At 58.7% G+C, this 25,781-nt stretch overlaps 1 protein-coding gene and 1 long non-coding RNA gene across 3 annotated transcripts; one reads left to right on the top strand and one right to left on the bottom strand.

The window, feature by feature from the left end:
• Nucleotides 1-5,613: 5,613 nt before the first annotated feature.
• LOC307113112 lies at nt 5,614-21,401 on the bottom strand. The gene is made up of 3 exons (XR_013814804.1): nt 20,383-21,401; nt 6,508-6,660; nt 5,614-5,944 (listed from the first exon to the last, which is right to left on the bottom strand). It is a non-coding gene; the product is annotated as an uncharacterized lncRNA (long non-coding RNA).
• On the top strand, nt 8,506-25,503 carry PLCD1 (phospholipase C delta 1). 2 transcript variants are annotated; one of them, XM_079794412.1, is made up of 15 exons: nt 8,506-8,665; nt 16,600-16,764; nt 20,012-20,240; nt 21,409-21,538; nt 21,629-21,860; nt 22,298-22,499; nt 22,671-22,815; nt 22,892-23,041; nt 23,136-23,294; nt 23,529-23,688; nt 23,895-24,011; nt 24,410-24,588; nt 24,674-24,806; nt 24,883-25,032; nt 25,195-25,503. In XM_079794412.1, exons 1-15 carry the CDS (start codon nt 8,632-8,634, stop codon nt 25,278-25,280), a joined length of 2,271 nt encoding a protein of 756 aa, XP_079650538.1. In that variant the 5' UTR covers nt 8,506-8,631; the 3' UTR covers nt 25,281-25,503. The 2 variants fall into 2 exon arrangements, with proteins under 2 accessions (XP_079650538.1, XP_079650539.1); XM_079794413.1 differs by lacking the exon at nt 8,506-8,665 and adding an exon at nt 12,930-13,035.
• Nucleotides 25,504-25,781: the final 278 nt, after the last annotated feature.

Raw genomic sequence — 25,781 nt, 5'->3', positions numbered from 1 at the left:
CCTCTAAAGTGAGAGTGAACAGTGGTGTTTGGAAGAAGGGAAGACCAAGCAGAGATTTAAGAGAATGAGTAGACTCACCATTAGTCATCAAGGAAGTGGAAATTAAAAGCACAATGTGAAAGCACTACTCACTTAGTAGAATATGAAATCAGTCAATCAGTCAACAAATCAATAAAAACAAATGAACTGCCCTAACTGGTTTGGCTCAGTGGATAGAGCGTTGGCCTGTGGACTGAAGGGTCCCAGGTTCGATTCCAGTCAGGGGCATGTACCTTGGTTTCGGGCACATCCCCAGTAGGGGGTGTGCAGGAGGCAGCTGATCTATGTTTCTCTCTCATCAATGTTTCTAACTCTCTATCCCTCTCCCTTCCTCTCTATAAAAAAAAAATCAATAAAATATATTTAAAAACAACAAAAACAAACGAACTAACCAACCTAGTGCGGGTGAGATGTGAAGCCACTCAAGTTCTCACATGTTGCCATGGCAATGCAACTAGTGTGGCAGCTCTGGAAAAACCGTTTGGTAGCTTCTTATAAAGTTACCCATACAGCAGCCCCCTCTTAGGCATTTCCCCAAGTGAAATGAAAACTTATGGGCACACAAAACCCCATGCACAAATGTTTAAGGCAGCTTTATTCGTATCCTCCAAAAACTGGAAAAAACCCAAATGTCTCATCCACTGGTGAAAGAATCAATAAATTGGTACATCTCAACAATACAGAGGAAACAGACTATTGATACACAACAGCATAGGTGAATTATCAAATTGCTCACCTAAGAAACATTCAAACCTGCAAAGAATTTTTGTGCGTTTATTTGAGCCAAACTGTTGACGATTGCCTGCCAGGAAACAGAATCTCAATGTATTGAGACAATGCTCCAGAGAATGGCAGGTTTTTTTTTGTTTTTTTTACCTACTTTTATAAAGTATCATCAAAGGAGGAGATGTAAAAGGGTCACATGAAATCCATTGGTGATAGATTAGGGAGGTGGGAGAAAGCAAAGGGCGGGGGAGGGGGGCCCTCTGGGATTGGATAAAAAGTAAAATGATAGACACAGGCTTCTTTTACACAGGAGAGTACAGGATAGTTAACAGTCAACACGATAACAGTAACAATGAGGGAACTTGTGGTTTCGCCCTGGTGCATTGCTTGTGCCCTGAAGGAAGTTACAAGTTACCCTGACATTCCAAAGGTATGTTATCGGAGATTGCAAAACACATTAGGCTCAGTTAAGATCAAAGTTGATCTTTGTCAAGGAAGATACCGGCCTAGGACATGACTACCCACTGTAAACTGCTTTTTTAATTTAAAAAGTTTTCATTTCAGACCATCCTTTGTGGTTACTTTAGGTCTCTGAGCTTGCAAGGCCTCCACACAGACCTTCCCTGAATTAGTCGGTTAGCATGTGGCCCCTTTTCATCCACAAAATGCATCACGCTAGGTAAAAAACAATAACATTCCAACAGGCTATGCATACTAACGATTCCATTTATACGACATGGAAAATGCAAACAGAAAAGAGGTCAGTGGTTGTCAGGTGCTGGTGGTAAGAATTAGTGTGAGCTCCAAAGGAGCATGAAGGAATTTCCCTGGGGGTGATGAAATCGATCTTGATTGTGGTGGTGGTTACAAAACAATGGATTTGTGAACCTCGTGGACCACAAGCCTCCAGCTGCCAGCCCTTCCGAGTTTTCTTCCTTCCTCTCTATCTGTACACTCGAAAGGGTACATTTTACTGTATATAAATTCTACTTCAGTTTTTTAAGTGAAAAGAAAAAAATAAGGATGCGTAAGCCAGGAGAGAAGGAAAAAGGGCAGTCCCTGCAGAAGGTCCCCATTGTGCAAAAGTTGGGAGAGAACACGGCACACGGGAGGACATAAGAGAAGTTCAGGAGTGGGAATGATGAGGGGTAGACCTGAAAGGTAGAATGGACCAGACTTGCTGGTGGATAATGGGAGTGAGAGAGAAGAGGGGTCAGGAATGACTCCCTCATATCCTGTATGTGCAACCAGGTGGATACCTATAAGATCCGTTCAGTGAGATGTTCGGGAAGAGGGCTGCTCCTGTCCAGGGCAGCAGTTGGACATCGCAGGGACTGTCATCATTGGCACAGCGTGGCTTCTGCTCACGGGCGCTACAACCAGCCACTTTTACTCCTGGGGTGAGTCTGGGTGCCTTACAGCCCGAAACCCACTTCCTGAGATGAGCCCAGGATGCTTGCCCATAGACCTGGCCCACTTCTGCTTCTGTTGGTTGGGCCTCCCTCCCTCATGGGTCCTTCCCGGTACTTTGTCCTCAGAGCTGGCAGTCTCGGGCCCCTGCTGCTGACGTGCCTGAGAGAGGCCCCTGCTCTGGCTTTCCTCCAGTCGCAGCCTCCTCTACAGAGTGAGGAGACCACGAGGCCAAGGTACCGTGCCCCAAAAGTATTGGCCTAAACATCCTGAGCCATTGACAGGGCCTGCGCAGGCCTCTTTAAGTCCTTCCTCCCATTGCTCACTGGTGTTTGCACGAAGGGGTAGCTTTGGTGGGAGGTGGAGGGAGTTTGGGCAAGTGGGCTGCTTTGTCCAACTGTCTACACGCAGGCAGGGCCCCCAGTGGCGCACAAGGCAGGTGTGTGTGGCCGGAGAACTGCAACAGTCTGGGGGCCTCCACAGCTCTGATGTCAGGAGTGGGCCAACCCAGACCAAGTGTTCTTGTTAGTTAGGAGCAGTCCTTCTTATGGAGGCTCCCTGGCCCCCTCCCCGTCCTAGGGAAAGGCAGGACAATGGGCACTTGCCATCATCCTGCCTCAACAGCCTCAGAGCAGGTCACAGGGAATCTGACCCCGCCGGGGAGGTCCCCCCCTTTTCCGGTCCCTCCCACCCGCCGGCTTCAGTCCTCTCTGCTCTGTCCAGGCTGAAGTCTCTAGCAACCTTTCAATGCCTCCAGTGTCAATGGCCACTCCTCTGTCCTCCTCTTGCTCCACCTTTCAGCACGGTATTCCCTCTTAAAGGCACACTCTCTTCCCTTGCTTTCCCCTTTCCTCTATGCTTCCCCCGTCTCCTCTTCTCCCTCTTCTCCTGGTATCGCTCAGCCGGATAAGCTGGATTCATCCCTGATTCCACTGTGCCCAGCATTCAGTCTGTTTGCTCTCTGACCAACCAAATAAGTGAATGGTTCAAACCGGGCACAGGAACGAGGGCGGGGCCACCTTTGCACCACTTGGCCGCCCCGCCCCCGGGAGGGACTCAGCAGCACAAAGGGAGTTTCCCCGCTGCCTTCTTCACTCCCTAACCTGTGCTGCTCACCAGCATTTTTCTTTGTTTATCTCTGGGTTCCCACACACGTTGTTTGGCCTTTTTAATTGTTTTGCTTTTAAGATTCAAAAGTTATACGTCATCCTGGTAAAAAAATAAAATAAAATAAAATAGTGCATAAAGAATAAAAGTAAGTGTCCTCTTCTCAAACTCTTTCCCTGGATGAGTTCTGCATCCTTCCAGCTACTTTTCCTGCCTGCACAAATATCAGTATCTATAGTTTTTTTAAAAATTTATTGAAAAGCACCAATGACATCCTGTTGTACATTACACACACACACACACACACACACACACACACACACACACAAACATCCAGCCATTTGCTTTTTTCACTTATGTCCTACATCAACTCACGGAAGACTGTGGTTTTTTTTTTAAACAGATGCAAGGGAACCTGATGTTGGAATGTAAGTTATGTAACCAGGTCCCTGCTAATGAACTTTACCTTGCACAGCGTTTCTGTATATAGTATAGAGACACTATCATATCTCTATATAATATCCTATCTCTATATTATATAACATCCTAGAATTAGACAACAATATAATATCCTCGCATTAGAATTGCTTTGCCAAGGGTCTGCACATTTAAATATTTGAAATATTGCCAAATTGCCCTCCGGAAAGATTATCCCAGAGAAGACTCAACGAGCATTCTGTGAGGGCTGATGGACATTGAAAACATGCTTCGAGCCATATCCCGAATTCTATTCCATCCCACAACTCCCTCCAAAACTCCAGACTTGTACATTCATCTTGAACTTGACACCTAGCCTTGAGTGTTTGAAGGCCCCTCAAACCTAATGTGTCCAAAACAGAGCGCCTGCTCTCCTCGGCCGTCGCCATTTCCGTTACTGGAACTCCGCCTTCCCGTGGCCCGGGCCCAAAGCTTGGCGTCACCCTTGACTCCTCTTTCTCTCACAGCCCCCACCTGTGTCGGCTGTACCATCAAAATGCATCCAGACTCCTACCAGTTCTCATGACCTTCAGCCCCCCTCTGAGGTCTGAGCCACCATCCACTCTCACCTGAATCGCTGCAAGTGCCTCCTCAGGGGGCTCCCTGCTTCATCCCTGTCCCTCCATGATACTTCTCCTTCCAGAAGCCAAAGTGATTCTTTTAGAACAAGTCAGTCACGTCCCTCCACAGCGTGAAACCTTCCAAGTGCTTCCCATTTTCCCCCAAGTACAAGTGGACGCCCTTGGGAGGCCCAACAGGACCTGGGCCCCATTACCTTTCTATCCTCCCCCAGGATCCTCCTTCCTCACTCTCTCTGCTCCAGCCACAGTGTCTCCTTGCCAGTCCTCCAACCACCACACCCACCTGCCTCAGGGTCTTGGCAGTGCCCTGAATCCTCTACTACAGAGGTCTCCGAATGGCCCACTCTGTCACCTCCTTCAAGTCTTTGCTCAAATGTCACTTTCCCCAGAAGATCCAGCCTGGCCAACCTATTTAAAAGTTAACCCTCTCCCATTCTTGAATCCCCCCTACTCTTTAAATTGTCCTTATACCTAATGTACTAAATAATTTACTTCTTTTGTTTCTTACAGTGTCTCTTCTTTCCTTTGGAATATAAGCTCCATGAGGCATGGGGTTTGGTATATTTTTTTACTGATGATTCCCAAGCCTCTAGAACAGTGCTTGGTACAGAGCAGGTGCTCAATAAATAGTTGTTGACTAAATTAAAGAACAGAATAGTCTTCAAACTGGAGTTTCAGTTCTTCTTCAGTTTGCTCATTCCTTAAGTGTGCCTCCTCCCTCAAGGCTGTGCCTCCTCCCTCAGATGAGGATCTGAGGGCCACGCCCCTGACTGTTCCCCCACATCAAGCACTGGACTCTGCCTGTGGAGTGGGGCAGGGTGCGAGTGAGTGTTGGGACTTAGCCCACAGTGAAATAAACATCACAGTTACACCCCTGGCTGGTGTGGCTCCGTTGGTTGGAGCATCATCCTGTACACTGAAGGGTTGTGGGTTCAATTCCCAGTCAGGGCACATACCTAGGTTGCAGGTTCGATCCCTGGTCAGGGTACATATGGGAGGCAACTGATCAATGATTCTCACACTGATGTCTCTCTCTCTCTCTCTCTCTCTCTCTCTCTCTCTCTCTCTCTCTCTCTCTCTCTCTCTCTCCTCTCTTCCCTTCTCTCTAAAATCAATAAGCATGTCCTCAGGTGAGGATTGAAAAGAATCACAGTTACATTCACAAATGAATATGCAATAAGATCCCACAAATATAATTATAGAAAGTGACTCCAAATTGTCCCATACTGACCTGGGATTACCCACAGGCCCAGAAACCTCGTGGTCTGGCGTGGCATCCTGATCCTTGCACGGTCAGTAGTCTCTTCCTGACTTGATCTGAGCGCCCTCGCTTCGCCACAGCTGCTCCCTTGGGAGAGGCAGCCTCCACTTTTCCTCCCGAAGCATCCAGACTTGGGTCCGGAACCCTCTGGAGGGAGCTCAGACGGGGTGTTCAGCCTTCGCAAGCATCGGGCACACTCTTGGGCCAAGAGCCGCGGGATCAGTAGAGGAGGCCGGAAGAGGACAGCCGTGGGGAGAGGGGGTTCCCGTCCCTGGCCGTCCAGCAGGCATGTATTCATACCAGGACTCAACGTCTGTTTCTTTAGCTGATTCCGACTGCAGAGCTGCAGGATGTGATGGGACTTGCTCAGGGTCTCAGAGCAGGAAACAGCAGAGCCAAGGTTTAAACAGCCCCTCACCCCCCATGCCCTGGGTCTGGGGCCCCAAAGACAAGGAAGGGACAGAATAGACTTCACCCACCTCACCAGCTTGTCTAGGTTTGTTCTGGGGGGAGGCGTTGGGCAGGGCCAGCCCTGAGAACACGGGGAGCCTGACCCTCCTGAGAGTTGGCATTCAAAAGCGGCGAGGGGCCAAGGGAAGTGACTTGAGGCAGTCATTGGCCCAAACACTGGGTTTCACCTGTCCCGTCTTCCCAGAGCCTCCGCCCCCCAAACCCCACCTCACACACATCCTGAAGACAGGATGGGCAGCTGGGGAGGTGGGGAGATGCCTGAAAACTCCACCATTAGGCAACTAGTCTTGGGGCAGGCATGACCTCTCTATGCACCCGGCGGAGCCTGCTGAGTCACCAGGATCTCGGGGCATCTTGTAGAGGTAGCTGAGAGCTGGGATTTGGCAAGAGGGGAGAGGTGCATGGGGAGGGGGTGGGGGAGGATCATTTAGGCACCTGGAGAGTTTAGGCTGAGGGAGCAGAATCCAGCAACTTTGTGGTTGGGTGCAAAGCCTCTCGCTGGGCCCTCTAGTCCCGCCACACACATAGGTACAGGCATAACCACCGCACACGCTTTCCTCAGCAGACGCAAGCAGAGTGCCTCCCAGCCTGGAGGAGAGAAAGGGGCAGACAGACAGGAGAGGTGAGGAGAGTGCTGGAGTGTGGGCTGACTCCTCGGAGCAGCAGCAGGGTGTGCCCAGCCCTCTCCTGGCAGAACCTGGTTGCATGTGCCAACTCGGAGCCAGCCACGCCTATCCTGCCCAACCACCCTGGCCAGGGAGGGGCTTAGCTCCTCTGTCTGGGCCAGAGGCCAAAAGAGGGCCCATGTGAGGGGGGTGGGGGTGTATGCAAAGGAAGAAGGAGCCGGGCTGCAGCCCTCACCAGGGGCATCTGGGGCAAAGGGAGAGGTGACGGTCCCAGGTCACGCCCTGGTTTGGGCTTGAGGCTCGGAACTGGGAGGTGATGTGAAAAAAGGGGAATGATGCTTCAGATGAAGCCAAGCCAACCGCTGGTGTCAGAATGTCATTGGGTCTTTGCCCGGGAAGAGGAGCAGGGCTTGAGGAGGCTTGACTTGCTGAATAGAGGGACTTGCTCCCCTCCCCTCCCCCCCAGGACATTAGAGGTACCTCAAGGAGGCCCCCAGAGGCAGGAGGCCCCCAGAGGGCAGGCCTAGAAGGGTGCATCTTGACTTAGGTGGGAGAGGAGAGGTGAGCGCAGAGAAAGGACCCTCCCTCATCATCCCCACCCCCAGGCCGGGCTCCAAAGTGAGGCCTGAGCAGAAGGGAAACCCAGGAGGGCTCTGCCAGGTCTGCCAGGCGGCGGTGGAGGACAGGACAACCACAGTGAAAGCCGGGGGGGGGGGGGGGGGGGGGGTGGAAGAGCTTGAGGGAGGTCTGTGGCAGGAGGGGCTCTCCAAAGTCCTGAAGTCCCGACCCGTTCCCAACCCTCAGAACCAAGAGACAAGGCCGCCCAGTGGCTGTGCTGGGAAGAAGGGCCCCACTGGCTTCTGCCAGACTCTCCCATGGGCTCAGCAGCCCAGGAGGCCCAGGAGGGGCCCGCACCCCTCATCCTGGGAGGCCCTCTGGGGCTCTCCCACACTTAGCCCAGCTCTCCCAAGGGGCCCTCCCAAAGGGCGATGGGTAGCAGGATCCCCAGACTTTCCCTGGGGGTTCTCTAAGTGCCCTGTAAAGAGGGTGTCTGGGTTCAAGAATTGACGGTGGGTGTCTGGGGTCCACATAGGGACCCCTTGCCCAGACAGCCTCTTGGGAGGCCATCCAAAGAATGGAGCCTGGGACTATCACCCGACCCCAGGCTCTGCACCTGTCAGCCACTCTGCTGCACAGATTGCCAGGAGTTTGGGGTGGGGGGTCTCAAAGGGGAGCTCCCTGCACTCCCTTGCTGTGAGCTTCCCGCCCCCGCCCCACACAGCCCCCACCAAAGGCGCTCCTGGGGTGAGAAACTTCCCAGCGGGCGGGGAGGGGACCCTCCTCCGGACAGGGTCCAGGAACCCTCTCTGAGGATCTCGGAACGCGCGCCCCCGTTTTGCAGAAGGGACAGCAGCCCCGCGGGGAGCAGCGGCCGGACGCCCTCTCCACAGTCGGGCTGGGCGTCGGACCGGACGCTATCCCTTCCCGAGGGGGACGCCAGAGTCCTCGGAGCATCACCTCCAGCCCGGGGAGGCGCCCGCGGGCAGGGCGTGGGGCTGGGCGCCCTCGGTAATGACAGGGCCGGCCGCTGTGGGTGGCAGCGGCGGAGGAAGCGGGAGGGAGCCGGCTATTTCTGGCCGGGGCGCGTCCACCCTCCGGCGGCCAGGGTGAGGCGGCCCTCCCTCCGGCTCCCGGGACGGGGCGGGGAGAGACGCGGGTTGGTGGACCGGAGGGGCGGGGGCACCGGCGGGCTGGCGGGGGCGGGGCGGTGTCCCGGGCCCACCCCCGGCCTCCTCCCACCGCAGTCCCTGCGCGTCTCCGCCGCGCTCGGCTCGGACCCGAGGCCGCCGGCGCCGTCGCCGCGCGCGTGTGCCCCGCAGCGCCCCGCTCCCGCCGCGCCGCCCCCGCCCCGCCGAGGCGCCGCGCGTCGGGCATGGACTCGGGCCGGGACTTCCTGACCCTGCACGGTGAGTGCCCGGCGGGCGCGCTGGGGAGCCCCTGCGAGGGTCCGCCCCGCCGCGAGCCGTCCGGCTCCGGGAGGAAGACCCGGGCTCCTCCGCCCCCCTCCGCCCCGTCCTGGCCCGCCCCGCGGCCCTCCGGTCCCACCGGGGAAATCTCGGCCCAGGACTCAGGGTGGGACTGCCAGGCTCGACCCTGGGCGTTTCCAGTTCAGTCCCCCAGATCTAAACCGGGGTCGGGGGTCGGGGTGCGGGTCTGAAGACTGCTCTGAAGACTTTTCCCGGGTCCCCCCAGCCTGGGGACTCCCCCTCATCCTGGTCACGGAAGGCGGGGCCCCGTGGTCCAGCGCGCACGGAGGGGCCGAGGAGGGAAGGAGCCAGCATCCACGAATAACCGAGTTCTCCCCGCCCCGTCCGGGCGCCCGGAGAAGCTCCGCAAAGCCCCGGCGGGCCCGGATCGCTGCAGGCCGCGTGGGTGTGGCGGGGTGGGGGGATGGGTGGGGGTGGGGGTGAGGTGGGGGGAGGTGTGCACGGCTGGCCGCGGTCGGGCCGTGCCGCCGTAACTGCCCCGCGCAGAACTCAGGCCGCGGTGCCCAGGCTGGGGGCGCGGGAGGGGAGCAGCCTTATTCCTCCATCTGCGCATCCTCCTGGCGGGACAGGGCCAACTCTCAGCTGGAAAAACCCTGAGCCTCCACCCTGTGTCCAGCCGGACTGTCTCCTCCGACCCCGAACGGAGTCTGAGCCAGCTCCTTGCCCTGACGCGGTCCCTCCTGGAGGGAGAGCAGCCGCGGGCTCCCGGCCCCAGGACCTGGAGGCCTTATGGCTGGACGGGACCCCCAACCTGGACCTGGCCTCTTTTTGCTCCAGCCTGGGGGCTCGCCTACACTTGGGGAGCTTACCCTCTTGTCCCCACCCCCAACCCCACCGTCAGTCAGCTCAGCAAGCCCCGCCCCTCTCACACCAATCACTGCTTAACCATACCTCCTTCAGTCTCCTAGGACCCTTAGGGTTAGAGACTTCCTGTCCACTACCCATCCTTCTAAACCAGACCTGGAGATAATAGTTGGGAAAGAGAAAAGCAGAGCCCCCCCCCTCCCCCCCCCCAGCTGTCCGACTCGGAGGTGTTCTTATCAGCCAGTCCCAGTCTGTCTCCTTTCCCAGTTGGCCAGACCTGGTCCCCGTGGCCCAGAGAGACCTGGCTCCCTGCCCAGAGCTGTTACCCTCATACCAGTAGCCGGGGCTCCTCGAGGCAACCCCGTGCCATGGGATCCCCACTCCTCCCAGTGTGCCCTCTTCTCTCCTCAGGCCTGACGTGCCCAATGCTCCTGCCAGCCTGGCAGGAGGGGAGACTGGCAGCTCAGAGGACCGCACCGGGGACCTCTGCTTTCTCTCTCATCATCCCTTAGCTGGTCTAGTGCAGTCTGCCCTGCACACTGCCACCTCTCACACGCCTGCCTCGCACCCAGACCCCCTAAAAGCCCTCGGTCGCCTCTGGCCCGGCTGCGGCCTCAGCCCGTGTCGGAATGGGCTCCACCTCAGGCATCTGCGCCTTTGTCCAGTCTCTGCCCCCAGGCAGCCCCGGGTCTCCCCTGGAGGGGAGGCTGCCTGCAAGCTCAGCCGGGGCCTCCCAGTCCTGTGGCGTGGGCTTGGCCGCCCTGGCCCATCCTGTTTGAGACCCGCCTCCCTGGATATGACATGTCCCTTCTGCCCCCACCCCCAGATACATGCAGAGGCAGAGTAGTGGACCTGCGTGAATTCTGGGCAAACTACTTGGCTTTTTCATCAAGACAAATCCCTTGATTGAATTGTACCTCATAGGGTTGCTGTGAGGATTGAACGAGGTGATACCTATCAGGCCATTAGAACGGTGCCTGGGACCCAGCCTGTGCCGTGTTCCCCCAAGTGACCATGCCCTGTGAGTTGCTGCCTAGTTCTTTGGGAGATGAGGGTACGCCATCAGGCAATCCCTAGCCAGAAAAAAGTGTGACTAGAACTGGGTTCAGGAATCAAGGGGCTCCTTCCCAAGCCTGAAGCCCTCTGACGGAAGTTCCAGGCCCCCCGCCTCCTCCTAACTCCCTTCCTCTGCTCTCTCCATTGTGGCCAGGGCTGCACTGGCTTCCCCCGGAGGTTCCCGGATGTGCCTGAAAGGACCCAACCTTCCAGGGCCCTGTCCTCACTGAGCACACCCACCCCCACTAACACTCCCTACACCGAATCCCTCCCGCCCGCTGTAAGAATTGGCATTTGTTAAAGTGGAAGCAGGTGCCCTGGCCGGGTGGCTCAGTTGGTTGGAGTGCTGTCCCACACACCAAACGGCTGTGGGTTTGATTCCTGGTCAGGGCACACACCTAGGTTGCGGGTTCGATCCCTGGTTGGGGTGTGTACAAGAGGCAACAGGTCAATATTTCTCTCTCAAATTGATGTCTCTCTCTCTCTCTTCCTCTCTCCCCATTTTTCTCTCTCTAAAATCAATAAAAACATATCCTTGGGTTAGGATTAAAATTTTTAAAAAGGGGAAGGCAGGCTATATAGGAAGACCCTGGCTTCATCTTGGCCTCCGGAGACCTGGGCTCCAGTCCTAGCTTGGCCTTCTATCGTGACCCTGGGCAAATCCATTTGCCTCTCTGGGCCTGTTTTCTCATCCACAGGATCGCAATTCCCATTTCACAGGTGTGAAGATAAAGGCACTAATGGGCATGGGAGCGCTAGGTTGGCTGAAAAGCCACCGTCCCCAAGAGATAACGGTTCCAGAACCATCATAGCAAGTTGGGGTGGCCGACCCCCTATCCACCTCAATTATGGTTCTAAGTTCTGTTCCTGGGGTTCCAGGCCCACACTACACGGACACACACTGATCAGTGACTTTGCTGTGCCACAGGCCACTCTGGCAGTTGGTGAAGCCTGCAGGCCCTTCTCAGGATCTTGTGTTTAAATGTACAATAAAAGACATCATTCAGAAGGAGCAAATTACATTGAGATGTGATTCTATCATCCGTCCTCCAGTTACCAACCCTTGCATGGTTTCTCTCAAACAGAGGTTCCCCTTACACTCTGCTCCCCGCCCCTTTCCAAAATGAGTAACAACTTGTCTGTGCCCATATTGCAGCTCATCTGCACGAACACGTTCTCATGACTTAGTCACCTGGTGCTCCAGTGTATCGTCGCTATGCTTGCCTGTGCTTCTAGGTGGCTTTGCCAGTGACTCACTGCCAATGCCAGGGACTGGAGCTGAAGTGAAGCGAACTATTCAGAGGCAGGGAGCGCGAGAGGAGTGAGTCAGGCCTGCAGGGGTGGTGTCCTGACCTTGGCACACAGTAGGGGCTCAATAAATAACGTGCTGGGTGAGTGACAGAGAAGTTGTACCTTAGTGAAAGGCCCCACTGTTGCCCTGCACACTGGCAGCTCAGTGTGTATAAAGTGGCAGTGGTCCTCACGGATTTATCAAAGTAAGCCTGTGTTAATGGACTCATTTAAGATCAGCATTCCTCCCCCCCCCCCCCCAAGAATTCCTTTCGCATTCCGAACCTTGGAGATGACCCACTCAGGTGGGGAAACAGAAGGAAACAGGCCTGCCTGAGGTCCACAAGTGAGGCGACAGCCAGCTGAGTCACAATGAATTCGTTGAGTAATTTTGGTAAAATATTTGGCTGGCTAGGTTGTCTGGCACAGCCTCCGTCCCGGTTCTCCGCTAGACTGCACGCTGCTCCTCAGCCTCCTCCCGGAGCCCCCAGCTGGTGTTTGGAAGCCAGGCTCAGGCTCCACCCCCGGGTCGGACCCCGCCCCTCTGCGGAGCACCGCCTTCCAGGGAGGACCCCGCCCCGGGTTCGCCCCCCGGGTCCTGACTCGTCCCGGGTCAGCTTTCTGGGTATAGCTCAGCCTCCACATCGCCCCCCAGGCCCGGCTCCTCCCCGTCCCCACCTCTTTGGCTCTGGCTGTGCCCTCGATCCGCTTTCTGGCCTCTGGTTTTCGTCACTGATCCGCTTCCTGGATTATGGATGTGTCCCACTCCGCCTCCTGGACCGGGCTCCTCCTCCGGGGCGCCCCGCCCCCTGGGCTCTGGCTCCTCCCCCCCCGCCTGGATTCCGCTCTCGCCCCACCTCCAGGGCCTATCGGTCCCGCCCCTTTCAGCCCAGATTTCCCTCTCGCCCCGCCTCTAGGGCGGAGGCCCCGCCCCTCCAGCTGGGTTCTAGCCCCGCCCCCTCCTGGTCTCCGCCCCTGCTCCCCGCCTTGTTAGGCATCTGGAGACTAGTGCATTGTCCCGGGCCAGGCTCGGCCACTGCGGAGCATCATGCAGTTTCTGCGGGGCCGGAGCCACTCCAGAGAGCTCTACCTGCAGGAGCAGAGCCTCAAGGTGGCGGCGCTCAATGGGCAGAGGCTGGGTAAGGGTCGCAGGGAACACGGCGATCTGTGGAGACTGGGATGGCAGCTGGGGCAGGAGGCAGACTATATGTTCCTTTGATTGGACCTGTTTAGTATTCCTGTGAGTGTGTGACCTATTGTGGGGCTGTGTTTGCAGGGGTGGCATGTGGGGTGAGTCCTGGGGGCATTGGTTACGCCTCCTCCTGACATACCCCAGCTCCTCCAAGCCTCCCTGCTTCTTGTCACCCCTCCCTCCCTCCCTGTTTATAGATTTATGAGGCACCACCGGATATGTGGCCTGGTGCGTAACTGGTATGACTGTAATCCTATGAGATGATCTGCAACCGTGTGGGGTCCAATGTGATGCTGTGTGCACTACGGGTGGCAGATGTGACAGTGGGTGATCCAGGCGACTGAGTGATTCTATTACTTTGCGTTATGATGTGTGTTTTGTGGACTTTCTGACATTACTACTTGTGACGGTGTACTCCTGCGTGGTGGCTGCATCTGGTAATGTTTCCTATCATGGACCCTGTGGGCAGGCTTCTGAGTCCTGACTCCACCATGTAACTTCCCTGAGCCTCAGTTTCCTCATCTGTGAAATGGGAATAGTGACAGTGCCTCCCTCATGGGGTTGTTAGGGAGGTTAAATACATGCGCTAAGAACAGGATCTTATTCAAATACTAACCATTATTACGGTGGATGCTATTATTATCATGAGGATGATGATAAGGCTCTGTATGTTGTGGCTGTGTGTGACTCCATGTAACAATGCACATCGCTGTGTGACTTTATCTCAGTATTGCTATGTATTAGTATGAGTCCCAAGCCCAGTTCATCTCCATTATGCACCCCCTCCCCCCCTTGGTACATGGTCAGGACTCCTGGCATCCCCCTCAGCCTCCTATTGGTGCCTACAGCACCCTCCCCTGGGCACCTGGCTGTGTGCAGCGGGCCTGGGCGGGTTAGTGAGGTTGCAAGGTCAACTCAGGGCCCCTGAGCTCAGAGGCCTCTCCCCTCCCTCCCCCCAGGAGAGGGCACTAGAGCTAAGTGAATGGGGCTGGGTGAGGAGTGCCCACACTTGCTGGGCGGTGGGGCGGGCAGCCGAGGAGCCTCCGAAACAAAAGGGCCTCCATGAGGCTCAGCGGTGGAGGTGCCTGCCCAGGTGGCCCAGCGGCCCAGAGGGCAGTGTTATCAACGCCCACCTTGGGAGGGAGGTCTGTGTCCGGAAGTCACGTCGGCAGCCAGGGGGCTTATCTCTGCCTGACTGCAGACAGGGCCACAGCCTGGCTCCGGGACAGGATGAACATGTCATCTCCTCGCGGTGTTTTCCAGAGCTGGAGGGTGGGGTTCACCTTCTCCTTTCCCACCCCCTCCCCCACAGTCCCATCCGAGCTGTGGGCAGGGGCTGGTCCTAATGTGTGCCCAGCTTGGGGGGTGGGTGCGGACTGAGTGTAAGATGTCCCTCCCAGGTGCACTTCAGCCCCAGAAAGGACCGTGGGATCCCCGGCAGAGGCCCAGGTGCCTCTTCTGGCAGCCTGGGGGCTCCCCTCCCCCCTCCTCTGGTTTGGAGCTCCACAGACACAACCAGCAGTTTAGGACATCCTGCCGGATGGAGCCCCCTTCTCTTCCACTGGGCTTCCCCTGGGGCCGAAGGGGAACTGCTCCCACCCAGCAGAGGGGTCTCCTGGGGTGGAGAGACTTGGGACAAAGGTGGGGGGAGGTCACATCAGAAGATCGCCTCTGAGAAGGCTCAGAGACGCCTCCTCCAACACTGTCCTCGCCCAGGGCTGATGGGGAGCAGGGGCACAGATGGGGAAGGGAGTTGCCCAAAGCGATAGGGATTCGGGTGTTAGCCCTGGGCTTTGTCCCCGCTGGAGGCAGGAGACTGGCAAGGGGAAAGAGGATGTGGTGACGGGGGGCTTACGGAAGCGGTCCAGAAAGTTCTGTGGGTCCTGTGGGTGTGTGGGCCTGGCTAGGGAGTGGGGAGGCGAGGACACAGCGGGAGAGGCTATGAGGGGCTGGGAATCTGGGCTCAGAAAAGAAAAGCCTACAGGCCTAGGCACAGGCCCCACAGACTGGCCCCACACGGTCCCTGCTGGAGCAGAGGGTAAAGATGGCTATGGCCACATCATTTTAATATTGGTGACAGACATGAGGTGAAATGGCCAACTGGCTCTGAACGGAGCTGGCTGCTGGACTGCATGTGGCTAGGGTGATAATACAGATATAGATATATAGAGGTACAGATCTAGAGATACAGATATAGGTTGATACATGCAGATACAGATCTATAGATACAGATATAGGGTGATACATGCAGATACAGATACAGGGTGATATGTACAGGCACAGCTGTGGATGGATCTCACTCTACATGACAATGATAGGTTATTAGGGTTGGGGGGTCTCTCCTTGATCACACTTGGTACAGGGTCTGCTGGGGGTGAGGGCTCCTGGGGAGGGGCACAGTATCCCTTTGGTGCCTCTTGCTGGGGCACCATGGCTTTGGGAGCCCATGCCTCAGGCCAGCCTGGGTCTCTGAGAGCAGCAAGCGGGTGCCAAGCAGCCAGGGTTCTGGTCGTCGCTGTGGGGCTGGGCCTGGCCCCAGCTGCTGAAAGGGCTGCACTGTGACTTCAGGCTGCTGTGCCCGGAGGCGTCCTGGGCCCAGGACACTCAGTGATGGGGTGGGCGTGGAGGGACAGGGGCACCCCAACGGGGTGAGCACAGGCTGCAGTGGGCTCCTCTCTCCTGGGGCCAGGATCAAGACCCACTCAAGCAGGTGCAAGTCAGGGGTGGCGATAGCTGTGGTGGGGGTGGCAGGGATGGACACAAGGGCCCCACAGTAACGACAGTGTTGGCACTAGGAACTACCACTGCTTTACCTCGGGACCTTCCCAGAATCGCGCATCATCTCATTGAACCATAGCCCTGCCCTTTGAGGGGGCTGCTATTTTTATCCTCAGTTTACAGACGGGAAAGCAGCGGCCCTGCAACATGAGGCCACTTGCCCAGGTCACACGGTTAGTCAGGGGTAGGGGTGGGGGGGACCTGGACGTAGGCACAGGTGATTCCATAGCCCCTGGAGCTGGGAGGCTGTTGGGCTCTGAGATGCTCAGGATCCATTGCCATCGGTGTCTGCCCCTTTTCTTTCTGCTCTGCCCGATCTTTTAGTCCCACTTCCTTCAGGTCACTCTGACCCCTACGTGTGACCAGGAGGGGCCCACCTCATCTTTCAGAGCCAGGCTACTTCCTGAGTGGGGGGTAGGGGTCTGGTCCCCCAGAGACCAGGAGTTCTTAGATTAGCTGCCTTCCCTTTGTCCATTCAGCTGTGGGGGGCAGGTCAGTGTATGAAGTGTGGCCTTGAGTGGGTAGGCATCCCAAGGTGTACATGGCCTCAGCTGGCTCAGAGATGGCTTCGTGGTGGAGGCAGGGCAGGGTGGCGCATGGCTGAAGGAGGGAGCCGTGAACAGAGAGATGAGGACGAGGCTCCTAGAGGGTCTGGACGTGGGCGTGGCCAGCGTGGGGTCTGGGACAGCGGGGACACTGGAGGAGGTGGCGTCTTACGAGCTCTGCCCCCTAGGCCTACAGAATGACGAGGACCTCCAGGCGCTGCTGAAGGGCACCCAGCTCCTGAAGGTGAAGTCCAACTCATGGCGGCGAGAGCGCTTCTACAAGCTGCAGGAGGACTGCAAGACCATCTGGCAGGAGTCCCGCAAGGTCATGCGGAGCCCCGAGTCCCAGCTGTGTGAGTGCCCGGGGCTGCGGGGGAGGAGGCAGAGTGTGCAGCCCATGCTTGGATGGGGACACTGGTGCTGGCTGGGGGTGGAGATCCATCATGGACCAGGACCACAGATAGGGAAACTGAGTCCCAGCCTGGTGGGGCCTAGGTCCGTCATGCAATCAGGACCAGATATGGGGACACTGCAGCTAGCCAGAGTCTGGGGGAGGAGGCAGTGAAAACTGAGTTCTGGACTGGGCTGGCGAGCGCGGTCATGGACCCAGGACTACAGATGGAGATGCTAAAGGCTTCTGGGGGTTAGGGGCACGTACCCATGACCACAGGTGGGGAAAGCAGGTTCCGAGGAGGGAGGGAGCTGGACAGTGTTGTGTGAACGCATAGGTTTCCGCCCAGGCAGTTGTGGGGAGCAGGGAAGTTGGGTGGACTGGACTCCAGGTGTGGTGAGGCCAAAGCCAGCCCGAAGTTGGGGCAGATAAAGCCCGGTCAGGGTGTGAGGTGGGGCCCGAAGGAGTCAGCCTTTCCCCAGGACTGGGGCCATCGCAGGGAGATGGGGCAGAGCGGGACTAGGACACAACGAGAGAGGCCTCAGCAGGGTAGCTCCCTCAAGGGCATGGGGCCGAGGGCTTTCCAGAAGCTTCGGAAATGGCCCAGGAACCCAAGGCTCAGGCCTGCAAATGGAGAGCGTCCCCTACGAGGCCTTCGCGGGAAACTCTGATGACTGCTTCACACAGAACGCCCCCAAAGTCTTTGTCAAATGCGAGGTCTACGCTGCACCTCTACTTGGTGGGGAAATCTCAGACCAAGGCTGTCCCGAGAACGGTGCTGATGGGAATGTCCTAGATCTGTGCTGTCTGTCACAGCTGCCACTAGCCACCTGTGGTCACGGGGCACTTGAAATGTGGCTGGTGTGACCGAGGAACGGCGCTTTTCACTTGGTTGAATTTTAATGAATTTCTGTTTAAATGACCACATGCGGCTGGTGGCTGCTATACGGGCCAGTGCAGCTGGGTTTCTCACAGCCCAGACCTCAGGAAATCCCTCACCCATTCACCTGCCTTCGGCCGTCTGGGGACAGGCAGGGTCGGCACCCTGGCAGGTCCATGGGGAATGCGGTCAGGCACAGGTGAGAGGCCCCAGGTAGGAGTAGGAGGGTCACAGGAGGAAGGGGCGGGTCAGCCCACAGAAGGTACCCCAGGAAGGGTCTGCCGGGGCTCAGGACACTGGGCAGAAGCAGAAGGAGGTAGGGCCTGCTGAGCTGTGGCCTCAGGGGCCAGAGGTGAGGCAGGACAGGAGCAGGGGCAGATGCGGGGAGCTGGGCGGGGGCCTTGCTGTGGGCCAGGGCAGGGTCTGAGGGGATGGAGACGGAAGCGCTCTCAGAAAACCACCCTCCGCACGAACGTCTGCCGCTCAGCACTGGAGTGACCCTGACCGTGCCTCTGGGGCACCAGCCAGGCTTCTTCAGAGGCCTCTGCCCTGATATGGAGTTTCCTGCTCGACGCTGGTGGGTGGCGGCACCGTGGGAACGGGGCATCTTACGCTCTGAGCCCTGGGGGTTCCTGGGAGCCCAGCAGCCCGTCCATCTGAATGGTTCCCAGTGTGTACCTCCCACCTGGTGGGGCTGGGCGTGGGGGCGGCAGCGGAGTAGAGACTCGGGCCTTTCCAGACCTGCCCTGGCGGGGTGAGACCCTCACGCTGGGATGGCGATGAGCAGAGGGCAGGATAGAATTCCGGCAGGAGACCCAGTGTGAGCAAGAAGCGGGGCGAGACTGAGGACGGGACATGAGTGAGGGGGCTGCAGGGGTGACAGGTCCAGGGTCGGGCGTCGGGTGTGGTCAGGTGAGGACAGTGGCCCAAGAGGCTCCCTTCCATGTCAGAGCCACCGAGGCAGGCCTTGGGCTGTGCTTGTCTGCGGGCTGCTTCCCTGCTGAGGGTGAGACTGTTGTCCTCAATGGTACTCTATCCGCAGGGAAACTGAGGCCAGGTGAGGGAGTAGTGGTTCTCTCTGCCTCTGCTCCCTGATCCCCACGTCTCCCTGATTCTGTCACCACTAGTCCCCCCCCTCCCCCCCCCACACCACCCCACTCTGGTTCCCAGGGGCAGACAGGCATTATCAGCAGTGGAGGCATCTGGACTTTCTCTCTGGTGCGGGTGGGGGTGCCGGCCCGGGAGCGCCAGGGCTCAGGCTTCCTGTTTGCACTCCAGCCTGGGTCAGGGGCAGCTGGTGTGGGGCCTAGCGGGGCACAGGAGGCTCTGGGCACAGGGATTAAGCAGGGATATCCCCTGAACCTTAGATGGCCCAGGGCTCACGTGTTCCACTTCCCAGAGCCTGCTCTGGGGCACTCGGGTGTGTGCGGGCACCAGCAGGGACAAGCGGCTTTCAGCTAGAGCTGGTCTCGGACCCAGGACAGATGGAGGTGGATGGCTCGGGATGGGGGAGGGCAGGCACAGCGCCTGGTGGGATTGGCTCCCAGCAGATCAGGGGAGATACATCGGGGGTTGGGGAGGGTAGGCAGGGCCTTGCTGCTCCCTGAGGCTTGGAAGGCCTGGCTCCTAAGGGCAGAATGGTGTCATCTCTCAGACCCCCAGTGTGCATACTCCGGTCTGCCTCTTGGGATCCTGGAGGGCAGAGCCTTCCTGCACCCTCCTGGCCCAGGGGTCCCCTGAGTTCTGGACACATACAGACACAAATGGGGTGCGGTCCTCTTTACCCTCTGACACAGCACCTTTCCCTCTGTCTGTGCCCCCAGACCCCAAGGCCAGAGCTGGCTGAGGGTGGCTCGCGTCTCCTGAATGGTCAGGAGAGTGGCCTGGAGGCTCACACGACTGTCTGAGGGGAGAACGGGCCCAAAGTCAGTCCGATCCGGAGGGTGTGTGGCCTCCTCTCGGTCACAGGCCCCAAGCTCCAGAATAGTCTGCTCCGCCCCAATCCCCTCCCAGGGCCTTGCTCCCTACAGCACAGAAACAATGGGGTCTGGGGTCTATGCCTGCCCACCCTGAAGTCAGTCCCGCTCTTTGCGTTCACTCTGCCCACTACAGCTGTGTCTCACATTCCTTCTCCACCGCGGTCTCTGCCTTCCTTCCTCCTTTCCCCGCCACTGTCTGTCCTCCTGCCGGCTCCTTGCTCTCTGCATCAATGCCTGAGCTCCAGCCCCGCCTCTGTCTCTAAACTGTGGCCCCTTCCACGGTGGCCTCCACCGTGTCGGGGGCAGGGGGTGGCCTCATGCTTCTCTCTGCCCCCATCGCCTTCTCACAGTCTCCATCGAGGACATTCAGGAGGTACGGATGGGGCACCGCACGGAGGGCCTGGAGAAGTTCGCCCGTGACGTGCCCGAGGACCGCTGCTTCTCCATTGTCTTTAAAGACCAGCGAAACACACTAGACCTCATCGCCTCATCCCCAGCGGACGCCCAGCACTGGGTGCAGGGTCTGCGCAAGATCATCCACCACTCAGGCTCCATGGACCAGCAGCAGAAGCTGCAGCAGTATCCTTCTGGTGGCGGCGGGACCAGGCCCAGCCTGTGGATTCTGGCTGTGGTGGTCCCCAGGTCAGCCCGGGTATGGAAGATGCCCAGCTCGGACCATCATACCAAAAATAGCACAGATTCGGTCAAACAACAGAAATACCTTTTCTCACAGTTCTGGAGGCTGGAAGTCCAAGATCAGGGGGCCAGCATGGTTGGGTTCTGGTGAGAGCCCTTCTCCTAGCTTCTGGATGGATGCCTTCTTTCCCGCTGTGTCCTCCGATGGCAGAGAGAGAGAGAGAGAGGGAGAGAGAGCAAGTTTTCTGGTGTCTCTTCTTATAAGGACACTAATTCCATCAAGAGAGCCCCACCTCATGACCTCATCTAAATCTCCCAAGGCCCCATCTCCAAATACCATCATATTGTGGGTTAGGGCTTCAATACACCAATTTTGGGGGAACGCAATTCAGTCCCTAGAAGAAGGGAAGCAGGGGAGGCCTCTGGAGCCGTTTTTGGTCCACTCTGACCCAAGCACCAGAGAGCTATGCGGCCCCCCGATGTCCTCTCTTCCCCCCTGTCTGTAACCAGCACGGAGTTGGGAGGCTGAAGGGAGTCATCTGCCTCAGTGGGAGACCTAGTCTCTGGCATTTAAATCATCTATTTCTCAAGGTCAAGGCTGAGGGGAGAGAGGATAGAGGTAAGAGAGACCTGGGGGTTAAGTGCCCCATCACATCATGATCAGTGGCTTGACATTTGCTGTTTCCTATAAAGTAAGCCCCAAGTGCTACAGTCAAGTTGGCGAACAGCTATATATTGAAAACGAGAGGACATAGCTTGAAATATTAACAGAGTTATCCCTGAGGCTAAGGGGGATTTGTTTATTTTTCTTTGTTTTCTAAATTATCTACAATAAAACCTTTCATAGAAAGAAAATACATATTTTTAAAATTGGAAAGGGTTCAAAGCCAGCTAATAGGAAAAAGACCCCGTACTAGGATGTAACATGTCCACTCAAGAGGCCACCAGGCCTTGCCCCTGGGATTCGGATTCCAGGAAGTGGGGCCTGCAGGGAGCTGTGTCTACTAGTCCAGTGGCCTCCGTCTGTCTGGGCCCAGGAGCTGATGTTGGGCCTGAAAACATGGCTCTGGGGTACGTGGGCTCCCGGGTTCTTTCCTTACTTCTTGCCCAGCTGGATTCACTCCTGCTTGCGAAAAGCTGACAAAAACAAGGATAACAAGATGAGCTTCAAGGAACTGCAGAACTTCCTGAAGGAGCTCAACATCCAGGTGGATGACGGCTACGCCCGGAAGATCTTCAGGGTGAGGCAGGCGGGAGCCTGGCAGTGGGGTTCCGGGCTCTAGGCCAGGGCCAGCTCTGAGCCTGCCCACCGGGCTGCCCTGGCTTTGCAGGAATGTGACCACTCCCAGACAGACTCCTTGGAGGACGAGGAGATTGAGGCCTTCTACAAGATGCTGACCCAGCGGAGGGAGATCGACCGCACCTTCGAGGAGGCTGCGGGCTCGGGGCAGAGGCTGTCCGTGGATCAGTTAGTGAGCTTCCTGCAGCACCAGCAGCGGGAGGAGGCGGCCGGGCCTGCCCTGGCCCTCTCCCTCATTGAGCGCTACGAGCCCAACGAGACTGGTGAGGGCCACACCAGGCTGGGAGAACCCCTGGGGACACTGCAGCCCCAAACAGGGAGCTGCAGGAACGGGGGTGCTCGGGCAGCCTCAGGACCCGGCCGCTATTTGCCGGCCCATGAAAGCAGGCAGAGGGCAGACAGGATCACTGCCTGCCTCAGTTCCTCCTCAGGGGGTTTTGAGGAGCCCTCTCCCAGGAAAGAGGGCGAGGAGGCTGGGAAAGCAGGCACTGTCCCTGCTTCCCTCTGGATGCCCATCCTGGGCCCACCTTGGAGACCCGGCCCTGTCCCGGAGGGGGCTCCTGTGTGCAGGCACCGAGCCGGAGGAGGTGAAGCGCTGTCCTCAGGGCCTCACAGTGTGGGGGGCAGAACAGGAGAAGACGGGGCCCCAGGCGGTGGCTGGCCGGTGGAGGGCTCTGACGGGTCCCCGCCTCCCTCCCAGCCAAGGCACAGCGGCAGATGACCAAGGACGGCTTCCTCATGTACCTGCTCTCGGCCGACGGCAGCGCCTTCAACCTGGCGCACCGGCGGGTCTACCAGGACATGGGCCAGCCGCTCAGCCACTACCTGGTGTCCTCCTCGCACAACACCTACCTGCTGGAGGACCAGCTCACCGGGCCCAGCAGCACCGAGGCCTACATCCGGTGGGGCAGCCCGTGGAGGCCGGGGGCGGGGCTCCGGCGGGGCGGGGGCTCCGGCGGGGCGGGGGCTCCGGCGGGGCGGGGCTCCGGCGGGGCGGGGCTCCGGCGGGGGCGGGGCTCCGGCGGGGGCGGGGCTCCGGCGGGGGCGGGGTCCTAGCGCCACTCCCTCTACAGGGCGCTGTGCAAAGGCTGCCGCTGCCTGGAGCTGGACTGCTGGGACGGACCCAACCAGGAGCCCATCATCTACCACGGCTACACCTTCACCTCCAAGATCCTCTTCTGCGACGTGCTCAGAGCCATTCGGGACTACGCCTTCAAGGTGGCCACACCCCTGGGGGGTGAGGAGGGGAAGGCCAGGGGTGGCCAACCCCTCCTAATCTGCCCTGGACCGCCAGGCGTCCCCCTACCCCGTCATCCTGTCCCTGGAGAACCACTGCAGCCTGGAGCAGCAGCGCGTGATGGCGCGACACCTGAGCACTACTCTGGGCTCCATGCTGCTGGACCGGCCGCTGGATGGGGCCACCACCAGCCTCCCGTCCCCTGAGGTGCACAGTGGGCATGGGGGTGCCCAGAGAAGAGGGCAGGGGGGACCGGCTGGGAGGCCAGCTGGGTCTTGACCAGCTGCCCCTCCATCCGTAGCAACTGAAGGGGAAGATCTTGCTGAAGGGAAAGAAGCTAGGGGGCCTCCTGCCCCCCAGCGGGGAAGGTGGCCCTGAGGCCATTGTCGTGTCGGACGAGGATGAGGCCGCCGAGATGGAGGATGAGGCCGTGAGGAGCCGAGTGCAGCACACGCCCAAGGTTCGAGGGGAAGCTGTGGGGGGAGGGCACCCCTGGGCCCTCCCCCATCCTCACCCCCCATCACCCGGTGGGGTGGTTGCCTTGTCTCAATTCTCTGTGGCTGCCACTCAGACCCTCTGCGCCCTCTCTGTGTCTGTCTCCCTCTCTCTGTGTCTCTGTGTCTGGGTTTCTGGCTCTCTCAGTGCCCACTGCCCCCACCTCTGACTCTAACCCGGGCCTCCCCGTGGCCCCCAGGAGGACAAGCTCAGGCTAGCGAAGGAGCTCTCTGACATGGTCATTTACTGTAAGAGCGTCCACTTCCGGGGCTTCTCCAGCCCTGGCAGCCCGGGGCAGGCGTTCTATGAGATGGCGTCCTTCTCCGAGAACCGTGTCCTCCGACTGCTCCAAGAATCAGGTGAGCCCCGGCCCGCACCCTGAGGGTGCTGCCCCTGTCTGACTATCCGGGCTGGCCAGGGCCGACCTGGCCCCTTCCCCCCCCCCCCCCCCCCCCCCACTGCCTGTGAACAAAGTTAGCCCTCCCAGCTGTTACCAGCCGAGCTGGTGGGAGGGACTCAGGCACACCTGAGGCCTCCATGGCTGACCACCCCATACCCGCCTCAGGAAACAGCCTTGTCCGCCACAACGTGAACCACCTGAGCAGGATCTACCCTGCTGGGTGGAGAACCGACTCCTCCAACTACAGCCCCGTGGAGATGTGGAACGGGGGCTGCCAGATCGGTACGCACGGGCTGGGCCCGGGAGGAGGCCGGGCGGAGGGTTTCAGCGCAGAGGGCCAGGGACCAGGACACCGAGGTGGGGACCTAGGCAGGGAGGGCCAGATGCCGGAGTGTGTGGGCTTAGGGGCTGGTGACCTCACTTGGGAACTATCCCCCTACCAGCGAGACAGTGTCTGAAGCCCCATCGTTAGCATCGTAGCCCTTGGAGTCCTCGCCCCAGCGATGGGCTGTGAGGTTGGTGCGGAGGGTCGGTTAGGCGGGCCGGAGGCCTGGCAGCGATCCTGGCCCCTGCTGCTGCCTCACCGTGTGACTCAGAGGCCTCCGTGTGCCCTGAGGAGGCTGGGCTCTAGGGCCCCTGGAGCCAACCCACAGCCGGTGACCGCTCTGTCCTACCTGCAGTGGCCTTGAACTTCCAGACCCCTGGGCCGGAGATGGACGTGTATCAGGGCCGCTTCCAGGACAACGGGGCCTGTGGGTACGTGCTGAAGCCTGCCTTCCTGCGAGACCCCAACTCCACCTTCAACCCGCGCAGCCTGGCTCAGGGGCCCTGGTGGACTCGGAAGCGGCTCAACATCCGGGTATGGCCAGCCAGAGAAGGGCCAGGAGCCCGCGGGCCTGCCTTCCCGCTCCATACCATCCCTGATGCCCATCCCCTCTCCTCAGGTCATCACCGGGCAGCAGCTGCCGAAAGTCAACAAGAGCAAGAATTCCATTGTGGACCCCAAGGTGACGGTGGAGGTGCACGGCGTGGGCCGGGACGCGGCCAGCCGCCAGACCGCAGTGATCACCAATAACGGTGCGTGCCGAGGCGGGGCCGGGCCTGGCGACGGCCGCTGGTGTCCCAGCCGCTGACACGGCGCCCGTGCCCCCAGGTTTCAACCCGTGGTGGGACACGGAGTTTGAGTTTGACGTGGCGGTGCCTGAGCTGGCCCTCGTGCGCTTCGTGGTCGAGGACTACGACGCCTCCTCCAAGAACGACTTCATCGGCCAGAGCACCATCCCCCTGAACAGCCTCAAGCAGGGTGAGTGTTTGTCGAGGGGAGGGGAGGGCGAGATTGCGGGGGGGGGGGGGGGGGAAGGCAGTGCCTGGCATCTCTTGGGCGGGGGTGGCTGTCCCTCGAAGCATCCTGCCTGAGTGACTGGAACTTTCCTTGTGTGCTCCTCCCCACCCCCTCACCTGCCAGGATACCGCCACGTCCACCTCTTGTCCAAGAACGGAGACCAGCACCCATCCGCCACCCTCTTTGTGAAGGTGTCCCTGCAGGACTAGGCTTGGGAGCGGGCCCGGCCTCTGGCCCTGGCCGAGGGCAGGGCGGGCGCGGCTGCTCCCAGCGTCGCACTCAGAGCTGGAGGCCCGCCCCGCCTTCAGCTCCAACACAGTCTGTGCTGCTGCCTCTCCCGGGTCCTCGGAGCTGGTCTGGGCCCTGGATCTGTCCTCACCTCTGTTAAGAACAACACTGCAGCCCTCTCCACCCTCTGGCCGGCCCTCGGTGGAGGGTTTTTATAAAAATCTTAAAGACTAAGTTCCGTGGCCTCTTTACCTGCACGCCAGCAAATTCCTGTAAGTGCGCGCACGTGTGTGTGTGTGTGTGTGTGTGTGTGTGTGTGTGTCAGAGCCCTGGAACCCCAGCACCTCACTCTCCCCCTCCCCACTCTCACACTGTGCCGAGGGCTCTATCGGTTCCGCTGGGCAGGAGGGACCCGAAAACGAACCCCTCCGTGGAGGCGGGTACAGAGCGACCACCCCCTCCAGCCCCACAGGCCCTTTCCC

The sequence above is a fragment of the Cnephaeus nilssonii genome, assembly GCF_951640355.1.
Source record: "Cnephaeus nilssonii genome assembly, chromosome: 17".
NCBI lineage: Eukaryota > Metazoa > Chordata > Mammalia > Chiroptera > Vespertilionidae > Cnephaeus > Cnephaeus nilssonii.
Note: the sequence above shows the minus strand (reverse complement) of the source record. Positions and strands in the feature narration are given on the sequence as shown.